The sequence below is a fragment of the Zootermopsis nevadensis genome, unplaced genomic scaffold (assembly GCF_977971745.1).
Source record: "Zootermopsis nevadensis isolate Lab colony 2312 unplaced genomic scaffold, Znev_1.0 Znev_ptg000016l, whole genome shotgun sequence".
Lineage (NCBI taxonomy): Eukaryota > Metazoa > Arthropoda > Insecta > Blattodea > Termopsidae > Zootermopsis > Zootermopsis nevadensis.
This window is the reverse complement of record NW_028259148.1, coordinates 986,772-1,010,208: the sequence shown is the minus strand read 5'-3', so window position 1 is coordinate 1,010,208 and position 23,437 is coordinate 986,772. Positions and strand designations below refer to the sequence as shown.

Genomic DNA, 23,437 nt, shown 5'->3' with positions numbered 1-23,437 from the left:
ATTAGAACTTCCATGTCAGATGTCAGCCATACTTTCAAGGCCTGCTCTTTTCAAAGCATATTTAGAGCCTCTTGTAAGTACCCTTTACGAGCAACTACGATAATGTGAGGCACAATCTCGAAGCAAAGTCAAACGTGCACCTTCTTAGTTAATTTCAAGTCAAAAAGCTTCTGCTTGTGCGGAAAACAGCATGGACTATACCATCTTGACAAAGGGAATTCGGGGTGAACTAATATGTCGGTAGGGAAGAGAACAAGGTTTAGCGGAAGAAAACAGACCTCCGGTATACTTTCCTGGCAAATAATATGTATATAATATATTTTAAACATCTGTTTGTTCAGGAAATTCAACATCATTAAGTGCATAACACTAAAAGAATGAAATTATACCCACTGACCATACCCACCTTTGTTGAAGCCTACAACTTTCTCACGAATTGCGGAATGGAACGAGATTTGGCGATGCACCTTAGCAACAAGCAGACGACGAACAACCATAGCAACCATACGAGTACGTAAACATGTCTCCTTGATTTGTGGTTATGTTACTGAGGCGTTGAAAATGTAAAATTAGCTTATTGATGAACAGTACCAGAAGATATATTTGATCATAAGAAAAGTCAGAATTATATAAACTCGAAAAATCTACGAAATCAGAATTATTCAGCACAACATACTTTAAATACTCAAATGGATGACAAAAATACCAAAAATTTGAAAGGGTTCGTAAGAAGTATCTCTCAAACCAAAATAAGTGACGAAGCTTCTGTTACTGACATGACTCATAAACCTACACGATTTGATCAAATATTAAAATTTAAAAAGAATAATATTGTTATTCCAGGTTAAAACAAAAAAAAATCTGTTAAAATATTGTTACACGAACACAGACATTGAAGAAGATAAAAGGTAACTTTAAAATCAATACAAGATGTTATGGTTTCTAAAATTGGAATGAATTATTTTACACAATTTGCTTACAATCTTCATACATTACTTTCTTTTCAGATTTATTTTGCAAGAAGAAGTGGTTACACTGAAAATATAAAAATAGCTGTTTATCACTGACAAAGAAATAAATTCCTTCAAGAAACAATTAAAATTAAATACCATGAAACTATCAGATCAATTTAAAGGTTGTCATTTGACTGACGATGAAAGGAAGAGGCTTACAAAGAATAAAAGTATTTCTGTGACTGATGTGAAGAATGTAGTTACTTCATCTTGTGATATGTCAAACCGAAAATTATTCCTAAATATGAATGTTCATAATCCAGCGTATGAAATTAGTCATAACCCAATTTTGGACATATTTATGACTGATACTTTCCACAATAATGAAGAAACAAAGGCTGTTACAAATATAGATTTAGCAACAAACTATGGAGTAGTGAAAGGAATTGTTTCTGAATATACAGAAAATTCAATGAAATTACACTGTAATGAAGGATTTGTGTTTAACAGAGAAGACTTGGTATCTTCAGTATGGAAGAAATGGAAGGTGTTCACTATTAATAAGAAAATGAATAAGGCAAAAGACCAAACATATGAGATAAAGAAAGAATGTAAGAAGGAAAAAACACAGATAAATAAGAAAATTCTGAGGAAGTATTGGGATATATGGCTTTGCATGGTGAAACAGAAAAAGAGGACTCTTTCCACAGATCATGATAAACTACAAAGAGAAGAAAAAATAAACAAATTCTTAAAAGTATTGAAAGAACAAAAGCAGTCACTGGCTAGTACAAAGGCACCTGCAATGACAAAAAATTTAGGTAATATTAAGAATGAAACTTCAAGAAATTCAAAATATTCCTATCATAATAAACAAAATGTACAAAATAATGTAGGATTCCAAACCAAAACTTTTCCAATGCATAAGTGTAATGAATACCAACAAAGTCTTGAAGTTCATCTGAAGATAATTGCAGAACAGAAATCTAAATTGGAAGAACAGAGTAAACTGATTAAAGAACTTCAGTTAGCACATTTTAGACTGCAGACAGAAAAATCAACAAAAGAAACTCAAGAAGAAATAAATCATACATTATCAAGTTGTGACCTACGACTGAAACCGAAAGCAAAGCAGGTGAAAAGCAGGCTGTCTACTGAGTACAAACCAACACAATTACCAGAAAATAAACTTGCAGTAGTAAGTTTGCATACGGTCCCAACAATACTTAACAGGATGGAAGAACGTGCACGAGATAGAGAAAGCAGGTGGAAGCTGATTAGAGAAAGAAAACAAAATCTGGCTGAGGTAAAACAAAAGAAAGAAAGAGATGAAAAGAAGAAAAAAGAAGAATATGAGAAGTGGCAGAAAATAGAAGAACTGAAAGAAAATAGAAGACTTGAAAAACAGATGGAAATTAAGAAGAAGAGGGACAGGGAAAAAATGCATAATTTGATGATAATGGCATCACTTCAGTACAAAAAACTGCTCATGAAGAAAGTAATGTTTTCATTCAAACAAGTAGTGGCACTCAATAGGAAGCTGATGGATATAGCAAAGAAATACTATAAAAACCACCTACTCCGTAATTATTTTCAAACCTGGAGAGAACACACCCAGTCAGCCATTAATCTGAAAATGTGCAAAGCTACCGCTTGTTACAACACAGTCTTAGTAAAGAAGGCTTTTAGAGGCTTGTTTCAGGTAAATGAAAACCAAACTGAAAGTCAATGTGAAGTTCCTACTTCAAATGCACAAAGTGGATTTGTTACTCGATTATTATTTTGCAGGTTTACAGTGAGTCTGTTACCAAGAACCAAGTAGCCACTGATTTCTATGACCTTCGTCTGCAAGAACACAGTTTTATAGGTTGGCACCATATTGCTTGCACTGAACATGTGATAACAGTAAACAAACAAGAACTAGCAGCAGTCCACTATAACAGGTAAAGTGATTGTTATGTAGAATGTCAATTGCGATGTGCCATTTCAGTTTTAGAAAAAATGAGATAAACAAACCAATATCTATACATGGAATATAGAACCTTGACCAAATATGCAATATAGTCTGCAGGCCTAACTTGGCTTTGATAAAGTATGACCCTGAAAAAATTCTGATACAAGAATAACAATTTAAATCAATATTTTGAAACAGTGAGCATGAATTTAACCTTCAGTTTAGGAGCGACAAATTTTTTTCTCATCTTAACCTCTAAAGTGCCTGATGAATTAATAAATAAAAAGTTAATTATTTACCTAAATCATATAAATTGATGTGACTTTTTATGTATGTCTGTTGCCTGCAACATTCTGTTTGTAAATTTCAAAACAAGTCAGTTCTGAATGGGTATATTTTGACAAATTTTGTACAGAAATTCCACACTGAAAGTTTCTGAACAAATATGATTTTGAAGCATATTTATCTATTAGTAATTTACACAGATGAAGATGAAAATTCTGTGTCAAACCTTTCAGGTTTAAATCATTTTGCTTAATACAGTAACACTAATATGCACTTAAGGCTGTCAAATAAATCAATGTCTATACCACATCAGTCTATCAGTGCTCCAAACACACAAAGACAGATGTGACATTGATATGAACACACTTCTGACAAACTACACGCTCATCTGATATCAGTAACCACAATTTTGTTCCTGTTTGTAATATAAGTAGGTCAGTCACAAAGTTTTGTCCCAGTTTTCTCAGCAAAAAACTACATAAAACAGCTGAAATTTGGTGTACAGATACTTACATGCATCAAACTTTTATTACCCAGGGTGGGAAAGTTTGAAATTAGTAGACACCAAATTTGATATTATCCACAATTGTGTTCACTCAGAAAAGTAAATGTGGGGCAAAACACTTTCAGTGACCCTCATAGAGGCAGAGTTTATTAATTTACTTACCTGTACATCATTGTGTACCACAGGAAATTGTTAACACGTTGCTTTAAGAGGTGGCAGCAGTTACCTTCAATGATGGAGCTGGAGCGTGAAAAGGAGCAAAGGAAGGAGATATGGCGAAAAAAGGTTCAGGAGTTCTTGCCCGATTTCAAGCCTCTTCTTGTCTTGCATTGAAGTGTTTCAACAAATCAATTGAACTGACCATGTTTTTGTATATGTAACAAAGGGCATTCTTCAGTGTTCATTGTAATGTCTCAAATAAGTGTAACTACAAACTTAATTCAGTTTCAGCCTATTAGCTGAAGTTAACAAACACATCTTGACGTGCATTAATCGGTTTATAAGAAATTGTTAACTGAATTAACACTTTAAAGCCAAACCTCATCTGAATATTACTTAAGTATTCAGTCCGTACCACAAAGAAAACACAACACTTCACCATTGCAAAGATCAAATGGTGAACACTGTTTGAGGAAATAATTGCTATTTACACCGAGAATCACATGGAACACAAAATATAAAGCTATGGCCGTTGAAAAATGTGGGATATATATTTTAGCACTGGGCTTTAAAGGGTTAAACATGTAAAATGAATTTAGACAGAATATTCAGCCTTCCGTTTTTCTTATCTGTGAATTTTTGCATGGCAACTTCTACAATCCCAGAACTACTAGATATTGACTTCTTGAAGCAAAAATAAAGGATAAAGTATATTGTGATTATGTACAAATGGTGTAATATTGTGAAAGACTGTCTTCAACTGTTATATTGCTTGTAATGTATATTGCTTTTATTCGTACTCAGTATCTACAAATGTAATTTTAAGGAAATGGAACGTGACATACACAATTCATAAACAGAGATGAAAGAGTATGAAGATAAAGCCTTATAAAGAGGATGGATACACAATTCTAAGCATCTTTCACTTAAACACAAAAAGGAGGTCGTGACTGGGAAGTTTCATGTCGTACCTGCCTCTATGTCAAGAGCTATTTGGATAGAATGCTGGATGGACCTGAGAGTCAGTCTGGACATTGTGATTACCAAAAAATGCAGGAATGAAAGCTGAGCCGCCAAGTCCAGACATCACTTTATTCACTCAGTTATCATAACCTTAATTTGTGTCAGGTTTGTGAACCTGATATTACTGTTTGCTACTCAAAGACTTTTTAATTCCACAATAAATTATATTATTTATAGACAAAATATATCTAATTAGTGTTACACATGAGTATTATTTTAAGTAGCTAAGAGCATTTATTACATCATTTCAACATTTCAAGAAAAATTCTAACAAACAAAAATGAGATTCATGACAAAAGAAATTAAGTCAACAAATGTGTGTCATCATTGAATCAGTGTTTTAAAGTCCCTTCCTCTGAGGAAAACACATAAATTATAAGTATCTGAGAACAAAATACCCAGCAGAATAAATGGACCTAGAACAATAAATTGTGAGCACAAGAAACTTCATAATTTGTACCTATCACCTATTACTGCTATAGTGATGAAATCTAGAACGTTACAGTGAAAAGGACACATCGATTAGGAGACAAAAAACAAAAGCAGGAATTTTGGAGAATAATCCTGTAGGAAAGTAGCCACTTGAAAGAATGGAAAGGTGACTAGAGAGATTAACATGAAGATGGATCTTGTAAAAGCAGTTCATAAGCATGCATGATAGTTGTAACTAGATCAGGATTGTGTCAAGTTTGGTATTTGCTGTGCCAAACCTTCTATTACTAACCAAAACTGAAAAATATCAGTAACACTAACCCTTTTAGCAATTCAGTACCTTCCTCCTGTGTACAAACTGTAATTATATCATAGTAACCAACATAAAACAACATTTCTGATAAACAATTTATCAATAATAAACCAACAGACCAAGTACAGTAAATAATAACATACTTTGCCATGAGAAATCATTACATGGATAATACCAGAAAGCAATTTAAAACCTGACCCCAGAAATTGTCTGTTTGCTTTCCAATTTAGCAACACAGAGATAAAAGCAACAACAGTGAATAAACATAACACACAGTACATGTCTTTCATATATATACAGATACATTTTGAATTCTGAATTTAAAAATGTATGAGCGAGCAAACGGTAGTTTATCTTAACACGGTGACTACAAAACCAAATAACCATGTCGATCATCCATCTTTATCTCTTCCTGTAGACAAACTGTTCCTGCAGTCTTCTTCAGTTATGTTACAACTGGCATGAACTGTATCGCGTATTACGCAGAGTTCATTGAACCTTCTTTCGACCTTGCCTGGCCCTCCCTCAAAGACTTGCGACAGGATAAGAAATTTTTCCAATTGCATAGCAGACCGCGACTATGAGGCCTGTCTGATCTCAGTGCAGCACACCACGTGTATCCCTGCACGCAACGCCATTCTTGTCCAGTCATCCCTAAGGTGATGAGCCAACATTGGTGCCCCAGTAATATCAGCAGTAAGAATGCAATTACTATGCAATATATAGAACTCACAAAGCACAATGCAATCCTGAAACAGTTCAAACAAATCATGTTTCAAAATTACCAGAAGCAGGTAACAGAAGAATAAAACAACTTACAACAAAATAAAGACACTTCTACATATAACTTACATACCATATACACCACACCTTCCTACTTACAACATAACTTGTTTCTGTAGCAAGTAACACAAATTTCTATGTTTCTTAAAAACGATTGGTTAATTATGTTTCCTTCCCAATTTATCTGAAGTTAAAGTCTGTTATTACAAAATCTGATGACATTCAGAAGCTTACCGCTGTAACAGATGGCATTATATCAAATTAAAAATTATGTAGATGCTATAGCTTGTCACAACATCATTTCCAGGAAGATTATCACCATTTGGATAAGAGACAGAGTACAATAAAAATATTCACTTTAATTAATAACATTAATTCAGAAAAACTTACATGAAATCATGATAAACATCACTACAGTCATCAGGCAATAGGACTGTCTCCATGATATAGAATGATGGATGGCATACTGTAGTTAGGGTTAAAATGGCCCCGTACACCAATGCTCCCGCAGACAATAAGACTCCAAAGACAAACAACTGGTGATTCTTGTCTCCGATACAACAATCCAACCTTAAAATAAAATAAGGAAGATTAATATGCAAAAAACATAACATACAAATAATCTCATAACTTTATCAGTTTCTTTCCTATCTTATTATTTTCCTGAAATCATAAGTACATAAAAAACTTCACCACAAACAGTTTTTAAAAGTGTACTCTTAATTCAGGGTTCCGCAAACAGCGGGTGCCAGGTCACTATGGCGACTAGCATTTTCAAGAATAACAGCTTTTACTTTATGTCTGTTTCCACTCTACAGAGATTCCACGCTCAACAGCGAATACAATACAAAACTGCTTATCTCAGACAGCAATAAGTTCTTCTGAAATATTTTACTGGGGCGTGGTCATGGCCTGAAAATTGGCCAAAGCACCATAAAAGATGATATTTTACTGAAGAACTAATAAAACACTTAGTCACACCTTGTCCATACATACTCATACTCAAAAGCCATACCACACACAGTGATGGTCACGCTTAATGACGCAAGCTTGACATATGCGACAGTGGAAGGTACGAGGCGGAACTCTTCGTCTGCACACAGAACAAACCAATTCCGTTTCATCATCCACAATAGCATGAACTACATAGCTCAGATCGGCTCTTGTCCGTACCTGTGGAACCCAACGAAGCAAGTGAAGATTCTGAACTGCATTAATTAAAAACGAACTATGAATGCTTGAGAGCAACATCGAAAGCAGCTGGTTCTCAAAAATTGTAACTCGGAAACTGGAAGGTTACTAGCAAAATTAACAGCTAATTCTTAAAAATGTTCAGTGCCTATATACTGTTCGTACAAAATATTTCAAGCTTTATATACCTTATAAAAGCATATTCCTGAGGATACTACTAGACCCATGAGCACACAATTTTCATGAGGCATTATCTCCAGAAATGGCACCACACTCAACTCAAATACCAGTAGAAGGAGAACAGCAGATGTCAAAGTCCATACAAAGAAGAATTTTGTTCGTGGGAGGAATTGTACAAAGACAGAATACAAGTAACACATACTCAGCAACATGACCATTGAGACTAAAACAGTACACCATACACTCTGGGCAGCAATATATGCTAGCAATGGCTGCAAGAATATTGGCAATGCAGAATCGATTGAAATTTGCTTGGCTCCTCCCCTCCACGGTATCCGTAACCGATCTTGAAAGGTGCTCATTATGTCGGTGACTCGTTGAAATGGAACACGCTCACAGACAATTATCCTGAGAAGAAAGAAAGACAGAATTTCTATACATACTATTTACAGGTTTAAATTATCTGCATAAAAAGTGTAACAGAAATTATGAAACGTTTACAAAACTTGAGTCAATATGCAGTGATCTTTCAACATTCTGTATATGTCACAAATGTTCACACATCATGCTGAATGAACTGTAAAAAATGTAATGTTAGGTATGTTACATGATGTTATAAATAGTCACTCAGGAGATTTGTGACGAAAAATCAATCAAGTCCCATTTCAAAGTTATATTCCCAACATTTGACTAAAGATTCTCTACATTTTTTACAATTCTGAATATATGGTTACATGAGAATTTTGTTACATCAGAAATGAGCCATGAGGAAAGGCAATGTAGGATCTACAGCTTTGGCAGCAACTACATTCAAAGAAAACTTCAGACAAACAGCTGTGTCAGCCACGTGGAAAAACTGGCGTTTCAAGAGCCATCTTTGTCCTCATCATCAGGGATGTGATATCAGACGGCTCTTGGAACGTCGATTTATTATGGCCACCTGACTTTGTTGAATATAAATCCGTTGTTTTAAGATCACAATGCAAATTATCAATTAGTAAAATGAGAAGAGAACACAAGTGTATAAATTAGAAGAAATGAGATTAGAAGAGCGGAAGTGGGGCGGCGAGATAGAAGAAAACAGAACTGATGAGAAGATAACAGAAGAGAAGACATGAGAAGAGAGCATAGACAGAGAAGAGAATAGAGAGAAAGGACAGGAAACTAAAGAGGATGTGGGAAGAGAGAAGAGACAAAGAGATATATGAGGTAAAAAGAGAGAAAAGAGGTGAGAAATGGAGATAAGATGATAAGGGAAGAGGTAAGAAGACATGAGAGAAGTGAAAAGAGGTGAAGAGAGAGGAATTCATAAGAGAAGAGATGAGCATGGGCTAGAAGAGCGAAGAGAGGAGTGTAGATGGATGAGAGGGGAGCACAAGAGAATGTTGGAGGCGACAGACATGCAGACGAGAGGAGAAGAGAAGAGACGGGGAAAAGTAAAAGATAAGAGAAAAAAAGATAGATCCGAGAGGAGAGAAGAGAGGTTAAGAGAACAAGGGATGAGAGAAGAGAAGAAGAGTGTAAAAGAGAATTGAGGATAGTGTAGGTTGCGCTGAGTTGGGTAGGGTTGGGTTAGGTTTGGTTAGGTTAGAGCTGGTTGGGTTAGGTTAGGTTGCGTTAGGTAAGGCGTCGCTACGCTCGGCGTCCAGTTTCTAGCATTGTGCCCAACGTTATACCAAAGGTTTAAGTCATTTTCTGGCGGCATTTCTTGGCGTCGCGACGGAAGGCGTTGATTTTTTAGTTGTGCGTTCAGTGCAATCTGACACTTCTGTGCTGTCAGTTCGGCGTCATTTTAAGGCGTCGGGATGGTACGCGTCGCGACGCCGGGCGTCGATTTTCTAAAGTCGCTGTTAATGACGTCCCAAGGGCTTGAGTCACATTCCCGTGGTCTTTTGATGACGTCGCGATGACTGGCGTCGCGACGCTCGGTGTCGGTTTTCTAATTTAGTATTCAGTGTCATCTGGAGATATTTGCTGTAAATATGGCATCACTCAAGGGCGTCGGTTTTCTAGTTGTGCGTTCAGTGCAATTTGACACTTCTGTGCTGTCAGTTCGGCGTCATTTGAAGGCGTCGAGATGGTAGGCATCGCGATGTTAGATGTCGCAATGCCCATACCCAAATTAACCCAACACAACGTAGTGTATCCCAACATAACCTAAACTAACCAAACACTACCTCAAACCAAGCGAGTAACTTAGCTTAGGTTAGGATAGGATATTAGGAGACAAGGGGAGAGGGGTAAATACGTTGAGCACAGAACACAACAGAAGAGAAGAGAAAAGAAGTGTATAAATTGGTCATTTGTAACTGTAAAAGTTTTCTCAACAGAAACTGGCAATTTTGCCATATATTATCTCAACCTGCCTTTACTATAATATGCATTCTAAAGGTCATATGAAGTAGTTGTGTTTTTAAGACTGTTAGTTTGCTGTACAGAGCGTCCAGTGACCTCATGTCAATAATTCAATATCTTATTCCTCAGGTCATTCTCAGTCAGAAAAGTCACATGAACATGGGTCTGATCTCAATGGTTTCAGAGCTGCGGATATTTTAAACACGGGATGATCTGAACCTCAAGGGGAAACATCAGGGCCATTCACGCATCTTTCAGCAACAAATTTTGATACACTCTCCCTCCTGTTTGCTTTGCATTCACACACCATGTTTTTCATTTAACTCCACACATGGAAATTTAGCAGAGTGAGGTCCAGTGACCATGTTAGCCAATTCTACCAATCAACATGGTCAATCTATCAGAGAGGGAACTGCTCGTTCAGGTACATCACGTATCAGCTAAAATGTGGAGGTGCCCCGTCATGCCTAAGTACAAGTGCAATCATATTTTATATTTGTTTAAATCATCTTGAATTTATATCCATACCTCCTTAACCACTGAGAATTGAACCCATGTTTGAATGACATTTTTGACTGGGAAAGACCTCAGAAATTAAATCATGAAGTACTAGTATAAACTTCTCAGACACCTGTATACTTTAAGCTTGAAGGAGTTTCTCGCTGACAAAGGTGGATGGTGCAACTTCATTTACCTTACTCACCTTACTTAGCCTTGCCTGACTTGTGGATATTCTCAAAGATGAAAGCTTGAATCCAAGTGACCACATCCTAATCAATCAAGAAGACCCCTGAGGACAAAAATTCACCTGAGGGAAAGCTTCTAAACTATTCCAAAGTTGCATACACAGTCCACAAAAATTTAAAAAAATATGAAAAGATTACACTGTAAATAGCTCTGTTTACAGTCACAAATATTCCAAAATGAAATTTATCTAACCTTTAAAATGCACTTTGTACACATTCACCAAACATTAATGGCTAATGTGCCAAACAGGATAAATTTTGTCCCTGCACAAAATATGACGATGATTAGTAAGACATATTCTTTGGAGAGTAATAAAATTTCAAAAGGTGTTCTTCATGCCACATAATGGGTAGCAATGTCTGCAGGTTGCTTTGTTGAACACCACAGCTCAAATCAGGACTTGTACATCACCTTACATGAAAGGGACTACAAGTGCAACAATGATGTCCAAAGTCACTGTTGTAGTGTGATATCAGGTTATTATTATTATCCAACAATTACAGTTACAATTACAAACAGTTGCATTGATACAACAATGTGTTCTAGCAATGATATTAGTTTCCATCATTGCGAAGTGTTCTTACACTTACCCTGGATCATGTGGAATGCTAGTTCCAAGGGGAAACATGACAGATGAACATGGACTGGCCCATAAGGTGTTCTTTGCTCATACTAGAGTGTGAAGAACACCTAGAAGATTCTAAATGTTTCATATCCCTATCTAAATACAGATTTACATTTTGTTAATTAGTATGGAAGTACTGAATATAACACAAACATTCTTCACTGTACAGTACATTTCAATACAACCACAAACGGCCTTAAAACGAAGCGGAGTATAAACGCAAACTGAAAATCTAGGTGTTCTTCATTCATGGGTTACAAATGCATGTTCTACTAAAATTTAAATTTATGACATAATGCCCAACCTGAACTATCACTTTTGATTCTTATTCAAATACACCTGTAACGATTGCAAGTATATGTCTGAACATGACTATAAATTTATCTTAGCACGAAAAATATAAATTATAACCTTTCAACGCTCTCATCCAAGTCCTCACAGTTACAGCAACAACCTAAAATATGACTTCTTTCTTGTTCAACATTCCAATATTCGCAACAGCACAGAGGGCTATTATCCTGCCATTCTTCCTTGCCCATTACTCAAAACAACTTATCACTCAAATTTCCATACGAACTACAGCAGTGCATTAAAATTTTCAAACATAAAAAGTGCAAAAACAAATCCTGTAACATCGACATCCTGAACAAACATTCGTCATCTCTATGTGAAACTGTCAATTATCTGTGCTGTACAAGGCAATGCAATTTATTTTACGTCATACCAAAATCTTCTTTCGAGAGATCGCAACAAATACAAAGACTGGTCATGACATTCAGGCATTCTACATACACTTTATTTTATCTGTGCCTCTGTTTACTCTAAGTAATATAATAAACAGATGGTCTGCTCCTCTGTGAATAATGTTCTGACGTTGTTACCTTACAAACTTAGAGCAGATAATAATTATATGAGATTAAGATTATCACAGAGGCGAGTATGAGAATAGCTGTCTTCTGGGTTGTAGAAATTCGCCGACGTTGTAGAGGTTCTTTCTATCTCCATCATAATGGCAATGATCAATAGCCCTGAAGATGAAAGCAGTTAAGCACCTCTGGATGTTGGTGACAATATACCAGACCATACGTCGCAATAGCCTAGGAGACAGCCATCTTCAGTCTGGTAGTCAATAGTTCTGGGCGATCGCTCTGATAATGGAAGCAGCAAGGACTTATGCCAAGGCGTTTGGTGAAAATAAATTGGTAGAAATTTAGATTCGATGTCTAGGTAGGTTTATGACCCATTGATGTAAGAAAATGAAGAAAATATGGCTATTGGGTACATAGCACGCATAATCCAGACAACACAAGACACCATGGCACATAGATTAATATTATACTGATTGCACCATGGTACAGCAGTCCCAAATCGTCATCACAACACCACAGAAGGCGAGTCTGTTCCTTTACTCATCTATGCGCTAACAAACAGGTTATTTTGATTTCGTACAGTTACTCTGATCCCAGCAATAGGAATTTTGTTCGTGGGTCGTATAAATTATGATTATAGGTGGATCTCCGAAGAGATGTTTCAATGGATTAACTGTAGTATTCTGTGCCAATTAAAACAATGCTATCAACGTATGACAGCTTTCACAAATTAAGCAAATTTAAGTGAGGATTGTAATTTTTATATGCTCATTATTGACGTAAATACGGCAAAAAAGTTAAACGAAACCGTGTAAGATCCATATCAACAATGTATAAATATGGACCGACAACAATCGACAGCTTGCGTGCAATGTAATGTTATGTTACCTAAGAAACGTCATCTGTTTACTCGGCATTGTTGTGTTACATTACTGCCGTCAACAATCCGCTTTCGTTATTGCGGAAAGAGCTGAGCAGTGAATCGGTTGTAGAAGAAGAGTGTCGTAGACTAGATAATTTTGTGCTGTTAAAAACGTTTTAGAATACCACAAGTACATATCTTATATAAGAATTATTACAAATCATTACATTACAGAGACGTATTTACGTCAGATTCTCCGGATCCGTGGTTCAACTGTCAACTTCTTCACTTTCCAATAGAAACGTGTTTCGTACCACTTTGGATTTTCCCGCCATTGTTAACGGGCAATTTCGTAATACTGATTGTGTTGGTAGAAATGTATGTTAACAGGTTGTGAAGGTGGTATGTGTTAAGTATGTAATGCCATGCCTTGAAACAGATTTTACATATATTTATTTGGTTTTCAAAATACGTTGCGTATAGGTCAAAAGAATGGTCGAAGGTGCCGTGTTGATAGGGTCAGGGGTTCGTGACAAATACTCAAAGATTAATATCATTCATCCAGAGGTAAGTTTTGCACAACATTGCATATACAGATTGTTATACAAATACCAAAGCGTTCCAATGAATTATGCCTGGAAAGGTTTTTGGAAGATAATGGGCGTGTCTTCTACCATATTGCATGGTTCACATCTCAGATGACAACCATTTTTGACATTGGAATTAGGATTAGTGACCTTGAATAAAAGCGAATGAGATGTTTGGGGGGAGTAACTCATTCTTAATGAACCAGTTCACTTACAACACATTTCTGTAAAGCCCAATTTCAATAAAAGATCCCCCAAATTTCCAGTCTTCCAAGAGATTCCTCATCAAAATTTGTTGAGTCTTATTTACAATTCTCAGTCCAGATGACCACTCTTAGGTCCACGTATTTTTTCTTGTTTGTTTTAAAATACTTGCATTTTTATTCTTTCAAATGAAGAGTCAGTACTTCATATCTTATATTATACACTGAGGAAAAGCAGTACTTTGAACTAAGCAACTTCTGTGTGTATCATTTCAGCAACAGAAAGCAACTATTTTCTTAATAAATTTACACTGAACAATTTTAGTTACAAGATGTTTGTTTTCTGGCAATATGCAATCTTGAAGAAATTGACCAACACTTGAGAGGTTTTTACTATCATCATCATCATCATCATCAGGGCCTTGAAGTATGTGTATCATTGTAGGTTTTATTCAACATTATTCTTTTGAACTTTGCTGTACATATGAATTCATTTGCAATGCAGTATATTTTGAATTGTTTCAGTTTATTGTTGGTCGCTCCAAATCTTCATCGTTTGTCATCTGCAGCCTTTTTGTTTCAAAAACTCAGTGCATTTTTAAGAAGACAAATGGGACGTGGACAGTGTGTGATAAAGTGAGCAATATGTCAACAACATTGTTAAAGATATACATATCATATAAGCAAATATAAGTATTCAATTAATTTATTAAAGTGTATGCCAACAGCGAGGAGCCAATGACAGGCAATCATTGATAATAGATACATATACAAAAAACAAACAAACAAAACTAAATATATAAATGAATATATATAATAGATCAATCAAACATTTCCTGTATTGAATATTATAGCCAATTGCAGGCAAATACGGAAATAATACACATGGTTAAGATTATAACAATCACTAGACCCTTTCCTGAATGGAGAAAGTGTTTTCAAGGGAGACACTGACTTTGCTGAACATGTCCAAAAATCTGCATGTTCACACCAGTCAACTTTTGCCATACCACGTGGCACAACATCCCAGGAGACATCCATTTTAATATAAATATTACATTAAATAAAATTGATTTTGGTAGATTTTCTGCTTGTCATAGAATTATTATGCACAAATATGAATAATTCATAAATATTATTCTAAAAAAAATCTACTTTCAGAGTACGTATGGAACATATGTGAACGGTAAGAAGCTGATGCAAGACAGACCAACTACATTAAGAGATGGCGATGAGGTCGCATTTGGCCCCCGCACTAATTTTAGGTACATTTTCTACACGGAAGATATCTCCACAAATCCTTTGAAGAAAATAAGGCTGGATGGGGAAGTGTAAGTACATACTTCTTGAGCATGTATTTAAACTTATCACCCTTATGACATTGCCGTGCTTTTCACATGTCGAAACATTGTTTGAGAAAAACATGCATATGTGACTGGTTACCATATTTTAAAACTAGACATTGAAGAATGAATTATTATCGTGCTTTACACAGTCACCAAGTTGCAATTATTTTGGGGACCAGATGTAAACAACATATGCAACTTAAAAAAAATCAATTTATGAAGTAAACCATAGTGACTCCCATTCAATACTGTTTTTAAACTTTCCCCCCCTCAACACTTCTGTTTTAAAATGGTCTGCATTTCCTAAGTGCGTAATAAATTTCAGGTTCCAATTATGCTTAATATTTCAGTAGTTGAAATTATCAGTGGGTAGGAAAGTATGCTAAATTATAGCATTTCCATAATGAAATGTTGCAATTTCAAATTTAAATATTTATTTACTGAACGTGGGACGATGGATAAAAACATAAATTGAGGTCTAAGGTCCTCACAGTAGTGAAGGTGTCAGTGTTCATCTTCTGGGTTGTAATACTGTGGACATGTACAATTGTTTTTTGGTATACGCCTACTAGTCCAAATGGTGTTACAACCCAGAAGACTAGCATCAAAGATAAAACAAATTGTTACTTAAATATAAATATTTTTTTGACGTAAATACGTCTATAAGGAAGGGTCATTCGGCAAAAATGTGTTACGAAAAAGGGAAACGAAAAAGTGTAACTTCATTGTTATGTTACCTAGGAAATGTCATCTGTTTATTAACAAATCGACAATAATGGTTACTTAAGGAACATCTATTTACTCGGCATTTTGTTACCTAGGAAACGTCATCTGTTTACTCGGCATTGTTGTTACCTATAAAACATTTCATTACATTACCTTACCTTACCACTACCACAGACTCATCTTAAGCGTAACTAATTCAAGTTATATAAGCAATGTCTTAATCAAACTTATCTCAAATGTAAAGCATGTATGAAGGAAATATTTAGAATAAAGCCAATATATAAACTTCCTTTCCATATAGACGTATTTACGTCAAAATCTCCGGAACCGTGGTTCCACTGACAACTTTCTGTTATCCAGCATTACGTACAGCCTGAAACTGGGCTGTTACCACAGCTGATCGGCTACAAAAGGCAAAAATATATGCGCGGTGGAAAGGCTGTGACTCGGCATGGGTGCCAAAAGATTTCCTTTTATTTATTATCCACAAAAGCAGCGATTGTGAAATGTGTACTTGATACTGTCTTGTATATAAGTTGGTTGATAACGATAAACATTATTGGTATTTTTTGTAGTACTTTAGAAGAAGAGGGATTGCAGACGGAGAAACAGATGATGGAATTGAAAATCAAGAAATACCCAGAACAGCGAGAGATGATGGACCATGAGGAGAAAGGAGACGTACAAGAAGAGCTACAATCAAGAAACACAGAGGAGAAAAATATTTTGGAAGAAGAGCTGAAATTGGAACAACAGAATGAACAAAGGAAAATCTCTCACGAAAAACTGCTACAAGTATTGCTTTGTTTATTCAGTTCTTGGTTAATTATTTAATGATGTTCTCAGTAGCTCAGATTATATAGCACAGAATGGTAAAATGATTAGTGAATAACAAAATGTAAAATGTGGAAGGAATCAGTCCTATCATATATTTGGAGGGACTTTGGAAAAGCGCAAAAATACTTCGGACAGGCTAGGCAGTTTCCAGATTGAGATATGAACTGGGGACCTCCTTAATACAAAACAGGATTTTTACCAACTCAACTGTGTGATTTAGAACACAGTTTTAAATTACTGTTGTTATATTGCAATATATTACAATATTTTATATATTATGCACTATAGTTGCTGAACTATATTTCATTGTAATCTTGCGAAGACATGAGACGGCGTAGCTCAGTCAGTATAGTGACTGGCTACGGACTGGGCAACCGGGGTTCGATCCCTGCCAGGGGCAGAGGATTTTTCCTCTAGCCTCTGCGTCCAGACCGGCTCTGGGGCCCACCGACCCTCCTATCCAATGGGTACTGGGGTCCTTTCCCGGGGCGTGATGCTGACCACTCACCCCCATCTAGTGCTGAGGTCAAGACTGAGTAGGAGCTATACCTCCACTCACCTCAAGCGCCTAAATGGCATATAGTGGGACAGCTTAAAAAATTTTTGGGAAGACAGAATATTATTTAATATGCAAGTATTCATAAGAGAGATTATTTACTTTATGTAATAAATGTTTGACTTTTGCTGAGATAGGTCTGTTGATAAAATGACCAGGGTTTGATTCCAAGTGGGGGAGTTTGTTATTTCATGTTTGCCACCATGTGCATCACTCTTCTGGGGCTTCCCTGACGTCCTGTCCAGCAGGCAGTGGAAGCCTTTTTCAGTAGGGCAAAGTGGCCAGAATGCGACACTGACCATCCATCTTCATTCATTGTTTAGGTTAAGAAAGTTTGGAGCTCAAATCTTCGTGGTATATTGCGCAAGAACAGGGATTAAACATTTTTTCCCTTCTAAAGTGATAGAAGAAGAAAACTTGCTAAACTTCTTTAATAAATCTTCCTTGTTTCATCTTCACCAGGAAAAATGCATACTAGAAGAAAAATTGAAGGAAATGCAAACTGTACTAGAAGAAAAGGAAAAGGCTCAAGATTTGTTATACAAACAGCTTCAAGAAAAGGAAGAACAAAGGCTGCAAGATTTGGTAAGCTGTTTTTATCTGGGACATAAAAATTAATTTCAAAAGTATATTCTAAGAGATGAGCAGATTCACTATTTTGACAATATTTGTAACAATTATTACAGAAACAGCTTCAGGAACAAAAAGACGCACAGACCCAAGTCCTGCTGGAAGAACTTCGGAAAGAAGTTGCAGAAAAGGAAGATATTATTAAAATTCAGCTTGCAAGAGAAATTCAGGGCCTGCAGGAAGAAAAACTCAAAATAGAGAAAGATATAAGAGGTATACCTTATTATAATCCTGTATTTATCACTCCTTAGTGCACTTTCACACACACTTATATTGTTATCAGCATTGACAATTCTTTTGAGATGTTCTAATATTAGTGTTGAATCCTGCCGACAAAGTCCTTCGGTATGTCGCAGCCATTTCATTGAGTTTGTTGAAGTTTCAAGAAAGTTGTACGAAAAATAATAAAACACTTCCCTCATTAATTTACCTTACAGAGTTTCAGAAAAAATAAGGTTTCCCAAAGAGTGCTGTGGTGACGTAATACTGTAATTGGAATTTTTTATTACAGAAGAACTGTCTAAGAAGGACGGAGAATCAGCTAAAATCCTGAAACGATTGCAGGAGGTACTTCAGAAAGTAAAAGGAGATTTGTCTAATACTGAAGGAAAGAAGCAGTATCTTGAACAAGAACTGGAAAAAATAACAAAGGCCAAGAAAGATGCGTCAGAATCGTGCCTCAAAGCAAAGCAGGAGGTGCTAGCTGATTTTGGAGAGCTGATGGAAACAGAATTACAATGTAGTATCTGCAGTGAACTTTTTGTTATAGTAAGTTGCTTGACGTAAAGCCAATACACGTTTGAATCCAGGTCTTTAACTACAGTCAACAAGCTGCATCATATAAACATCAATATATTTGCACTAAAATTAATATATGTCTTGCTTATGACCATTCTCTTGAATCATAAACAAGGCTCAAGAAACCCTCGAATAAATAATTGAAATGATTTGTTTTAGGGATAAGAGGGTGTGGAAACATTGAACACTGAATTTCTTAACATTGTGAAGTGAGGTTTGTTTAGTAAGTAATTTATGATGCTGCGTTAGACTTGTATTTATTATACTGTCATAGACTTTTAAAAGGACGAGGGAGAACGGACAAACACTCTTATTTGACTATGTAATTGCCAGAGTAATTCAGACATCTTAGCGATGTACCACCTCTCTGCTTCCCACCGAGAATAAATCGAAGCAAAACTCTCTAGGCGCACGTTGTGGGCTGCATGATGGATGGGGACAAGACATTCCCAATGAAAATACTGTAGGAGTTGCACCGTGATGCTCGCTACATGGAGTGGGCATTGTGGAGAAGGGTAATTTTCTTTGTAAGCGAACTAGGACATTTCCTCTGGACGCCTTTCTTCGGGTTTTGTGAGATGTGCGGTAATGGTCTGCGTGTACTATTGCCCCGTGGTCCAGGAACTCGAGGAAAATGGCCCTGTATCTCCCAAAGTGTCCTCAGCAACACGTTCCAAGAAAACTGTGTGACCTTGAACTTAATTTTCATGGAAGATGTGCTTCCACTCTGCTGATGCTGTCTTCAGTATTGGTATGAAGTGACGATTTGACCAAGCAATTCTCGGGTAAACTCGAAAGGAAGACACTTCCCATGTCATGACAAAGTGCACCAGTGAATCCAACAACTGGGCCCTGGTTTATTCTCAGCAGGAAATGACGAGAATGTATAACTGGACAGACATCTTGATCTTGTTTATATGGAGAAGCAGAGGGTTTGTCTATTCTTTTTGATTTCTGTGTGTAAGCAATAAATATGAGTGTAAAACATATTTAGCTATGTGATGAAAGTATGTAGTAATTTGTAAATTTGAAATTTAATCAAAATACTGTGTTACTGAACAGTTGGTCAAGAACCATATATCCCACCATCACTTAATATAATCTTTACAATATCAAATAATTTATTTTCACAGGCGACAACACTGAACTGCACTCACACTTTCTGCCACTCTTGCATTGTAAAATGGATGGAGAAGAAGAAGAATTGCCCCGTCTGTCGAACATGTATCACGTCTCAAAATAGGTCCATTGCCATGGATAATTTTATAGACCGAATGGTTGAAAACCTATCAGTGGAGATGAAGAATCGGCGGCAAGAGGTTGTTGAAGAAAGGCAAGGTATGAGTACCTGTGGTCAGAAACATGCATTGTCTTAGATGTCTGGATGATTTTAGTGAAATTTGGTTTCTTTCCTCCTGAGAAAAGATGTGGAATTGCTTCTAAAATTTTGTTCCTTTGTATCCGATGGTAATCTCGAATCAGGTTTTATGCATTAATACGGTATGTTCTGAAATGATTTAATTCAGAAGAAAATGCTCTGGAATGCAGATCTGGTATTTAATTAATTCAATGTCATTCCAATTTGAAACATAAAAGGAAGAATAAAAAGGGAGCCATCTCAGTTGTTTCTATCATACAAAATCCATAAGTTTGCGCTACATGCTTTAGAAACTTTGCAAATTAAATTTAGTTTTAAGCCAGTACTACAGGTTTGGCTGCCTGGAAATTTCAGCAGTGGTCCGAGCAGAATAAGATACAGAATAAATTTATTTCTTGTTGAAAGTTCCAAAGTTCCGTAGGTACTCATGTATTTTTAAAAAGGAAACTGGTATATGTGTGCAGACTTCGTAATATCCGCGAACCTTTCACAGTTTCTTATGTGAAGCACAATAGAAAGCTTCCTTTCAAAAGGCAGAAATTATTTGATTTGGTTTACTACAGTTGAAACTATATTTGATTATGTTGCAAAATAGATCATATAATTTCAGTTCAAGAATTGCTAGGCCCCAAATCAAAACCTGAGCCTTCTCGCGAGCCGCGGAGACGGCGCAGAAGACGTCGAAGTACCACATCTTCTGATAGTCCAGAAGATGACAGGTTAGTCGGCACACAGTTTGTGATTTTGTAATCAAGTGGCATTTAAAATCTGTGTTTAAAGATTTCTGAAGATGTTATGACAATGTTTCTTATTCTGCTGGACTTAATTAATTAATTAATCACCTAAGAGTTTTTAATAAAATAAAAAAAGAAACACTCTGATGATAGACAAGTCCAACACATGGGGATATAAAATGTTTTCAAAAACAGAAGAAATATAAAATCATTGAAGTTTCAAGGTAGCACATGCCAGCCTAAGATCCAAAAAGACAATGAATGGACAATCATTTTAGTTTTTCATCATTTTCCTCTTTGAGATCTTACGCTGGTAAGTGACCTACTCTTATCAAAACCAAAAAAATAATTTGAATTCTATTCATGTACTTTAGAAATTAGTTATATTTTCTAACAGAAATAGACTGGAAAAGGAGTAAGGCAAATACATTTTCAAAATCCAATCGAATACCTCAATATATTGTTTCATAAATGTGTCATTGTCATTCATTCATGGTCCAGAAAGTTCTTATTGCTGAAACATAGAAAATTAAAATTGAAATTTTTAGAGGAACTCGGAAACACTGATGATAGAACATAAGATATTTCACCATTCAGACAGGGAATCTTGTAATGATATTCATGTATGTAGAAGTGATCAGCTGAAGTAGGCAGCTAATTTGCAGGAGAAAACTAGACAAATGTGTTCGGTAGTGGATGACGGCTACATTATTTGATAGACGGGAGTCATATGCATTTTATCCAAGCTTTTGTTGCTGGTACATAATTTACTCATTTTATGGGTTTCTAATCCTGGGAATGACTTTTATTAATTTTTCCCAGCCAAAGTAACAGTGAAGTCATCTACGTCAGCAGTAGGAGCTCCTCTGACATGGAATCTGAGGCGTCAGACGCGTACAATTCGGAAAACTTGAGTGATGAAAATTATGTGGAAGGAGATCCACATGCTTACTATGGAGGCTATGGGTACTGCTATAGATGTGGTTTGTATTGCTGCAGCTAATGTTTCAGTTGGCACATTATAAATATTTACAAAGATATTAAAGTAGGATTTGAGACGAGTCTGAAGATGGCTGTCTTTTGGGTGGTTGTGCCATGCCCTCTGAAACGTCGGAAAACTTCTACCAGACTATGTGGCACAACAACTCAGAAGACAGCCATCATAAGATATTAAAGATTCAGCCTGTACCTCAGAGAAAAAACAGTGCTTCACTATTACAAAGCTCATTTGGTTGACGCTGTTTAAGGAAATAATTGCTGTTTACAGTGAGAATCATAAATACACTCTGGGCAAAGTGCAGAGTTATGGATTGATAAAGTGGGTGGCATACGTCTATGACAGATGTAATGAAGTAGTTTTTAAATTAACATATGTGGCACACGTATGAGAATTGTACGTTAAATATTAAAAGAAAAGTTTCCAGAGCCTTTAAATTATAGTGCCAAGTGGCTAAAAGTAAATGTTTTAAATGCTCCAGTCCACACAGGTATTTGGTTCTTTATTACAGCCCAACTCTAAGTGGCATCACTTTTGTTTGCATTTACAATTTGATTTCATCATTTCAGGAAGAAGAGGTCATTGGGCAAGAGGATGTCCTGACTACTGAATGTGATAAAGTATAATTTAATTTTGTAGAATGTAACTTTAAGTTGCAGTTTGTATAGAACTACTTTGTGGACATATTATATATAAATAAAGTTATAAATATGTATTTTCTTTTCAGCAAATAAATATTTTACAATGTTTTTGCATGCGAGTGTTTTTCCACCCATCCCAAACAATTCTATAACGCACAAGTTCCAGTGTTACTATAAAACAGACACTTATGTGTAAACTCTTAGTATCAATTATGTTTAAATACAAAAGCACTAAAATTCACAATTATATCAAAATATGGAGGGTGTTTTTCTGGGTTTCTAATGCCCTGGGGGAACATACCAGCTCCATCACTTCTATCCTCAAGATGGAGGGAGGTATTATGTTCCTCTGGTAACCACCTGCACCCTGTGATGGCAATACTAACCAAGGAAGGGGTTGTACTTGGGTCATCAGTCAGACCAATCCCTCATTGTTTGTCACAGTAAATTGCCTGGCCAAATGAGGGTAAAAATGCCAGGGTAGATGAGTCAGTATAGTGACTGGCTACAGACTGGACAACTGGGGTTCAATCCTCAATGGGGGCAGAGGATTTTTCCCTCTAGCCTTAGCAACAAGACCAGCTCTGGGGCCCACCCAGGCTCCTATCAAATGCGTACAGGCGTCCTTTCGCAGGGGTAAAGGATGGCTGAGGCATGACGCTGACCACTCACCCCTATCTAGTGTCTAGCACCGACCTTAAGAATGAGACAGTACGGCAATTCGTAACATATAATGGCAAAATTTACCATTGTGGGACAGAACAAAAT

General features: G+C 36.2%; 4 protein-coding genes and 1 long non-coding RNA gene across 15 annotated transcripts in view; 2 read left to right on the top strand and 3 right to left on the bottom strand.

The window, feature by feature from the left end:
• LOC110828735 (uncharacterized) overlaps window positions 1-479 on the bottom strand; it is a 28,320-nt gene extending 27,841 nt beyond the window's left edge. For 5 of the 6 annotated variants that reach the window (XM_087349338.1, XM_087349340.1, XM_022061722.2 and 2 more), the window contains exon 1: window positions 407-479. The gene's annotated coding sequence lies outside the window, so the exon portion shown is untranslated. Of the gene's footprint in view, window positions 1-32; window positions 173-406 lie in introns of those variants that run through there. The other variant, XM_087349339.1, reaches the window with a different exon arrangement.
• On the top strand, window positions 141-5,080 carry LOC110828743 (uncharacterized). Of its 4 annotated transcripts, none has more exons than XM_022061740.2 (5): window positions 141-510; window positions 844-908; window positions 1,008-2,655; window positions 2,742-2,896; window positions 3,883-5,080. In XM_022061740.2, the coding sequence occupies exons 3-5, from the start codon at window positions 1,111-1,113 to the stop codon at window positions 4,028-4,030; spliced, it is 1,848 nt and encodes a 615-aa protein (XP_021917432.2). In that variant the 5' UTR covers window positions 141-510; window positions 844-908; window positions 1,008-1,110; the 3' UTR covers window positions 4,031-5,080. The 4 variants fall into 4 exon arrangements, with proteins under 4 accessions (XP_021917432.2, XP_021917423.2, XP_021917440.2 ...); XM_022061731.2 differs by having other exon boundaries at window positions 141-721; XM_022061748.2 differs by lacking the exon at window positions 844-908.
• On the bottom strand, window positions 4,930-12,520 carry GABPI (zinc finger DHHC-type palmitoyltransferase GABPI). The gene is made up of 5 exons (XM_022061763.2): window positions 11,917-12,520; window positions 7,787-8,186; window positions 7,423-7,580; window positions 6,798-6,977; window positions 4,930-6,373 (listed from the first exon to the last, which is right to left on the bottom strand). The coding sequence occupies exons 1-5, from the start codon at window positions 12,042-12,044 to the stop codon at window positions 6,103-6,105; spliced, it is 1,137 nt and encodes a 378-aa protein (XP_021917455.2). The 5' UTR covers window positions 12,045-12,520; the 3' UTR covers window positions 4,930-6,102.
• An 821-nt stretch (window positions 12,521-13,341) lies between these two features.
• Window positions 13,342-22,777, top strand: LOC110828804 (uncharacterized). Of its 3 annotated transcripts, XM_022061839.2 has the most exons (11): window positions 13,342-13,803; window positions 14,552-14,662; window positions 15,188-15,357; window positions 16,674-16,893; window positions 17,954-18,076; window positions 18,178-18,334; window positions 18,633-18,889; window positions 20,053-20,257; window positions 20,908-21,016; window positions 21,854-22,014; window positions 22,598-22,777. In XM_022061839.2, the coding sequence occupies exons 1-11, from the start codon at window positions 13,729-13,731 to the stop codon at window positions 22,636-22,638; spliced, it is 1,629 nt and encodes a 542-aa protein (XP_021917531.1). In that variant the 5' UTR covers window positions 13,342-13,728; the 3' UTR covers window positions 22,639-22,777. The 3 variants fall into 3 exon arrangements, 2 of the variants coding, with proteins under 2 accessions (XP_021917531.1, XP_021917544.1); XR_002542775.2 differs by lacking the exon at window positions 20,908-21,016 and having other exon boundaries at window positions 13,344-13,803; XM_022061852.2 differs by lacking the exons at window positions 20,908-21,016; window positions 21,854-22,014 and having other exon boundaries at window positions 13,344-13,803.
• Window positions 14,717-16,680, bottom strand: LOC147873702 (uncharacterized). The gene is made up of 2 exons (XR_015535279.1): window positions 16,190-16,680; window positions 14,717-16,109 (listed from the first exon to the last, which is right to left on the bottom strand). It is a non-coding gene; the product is annotated as an uncharacterized LOC147873702 (long non-coding RNA).
• Window positions 22,778-23,437: the final 660 nt, after the last annotated feature.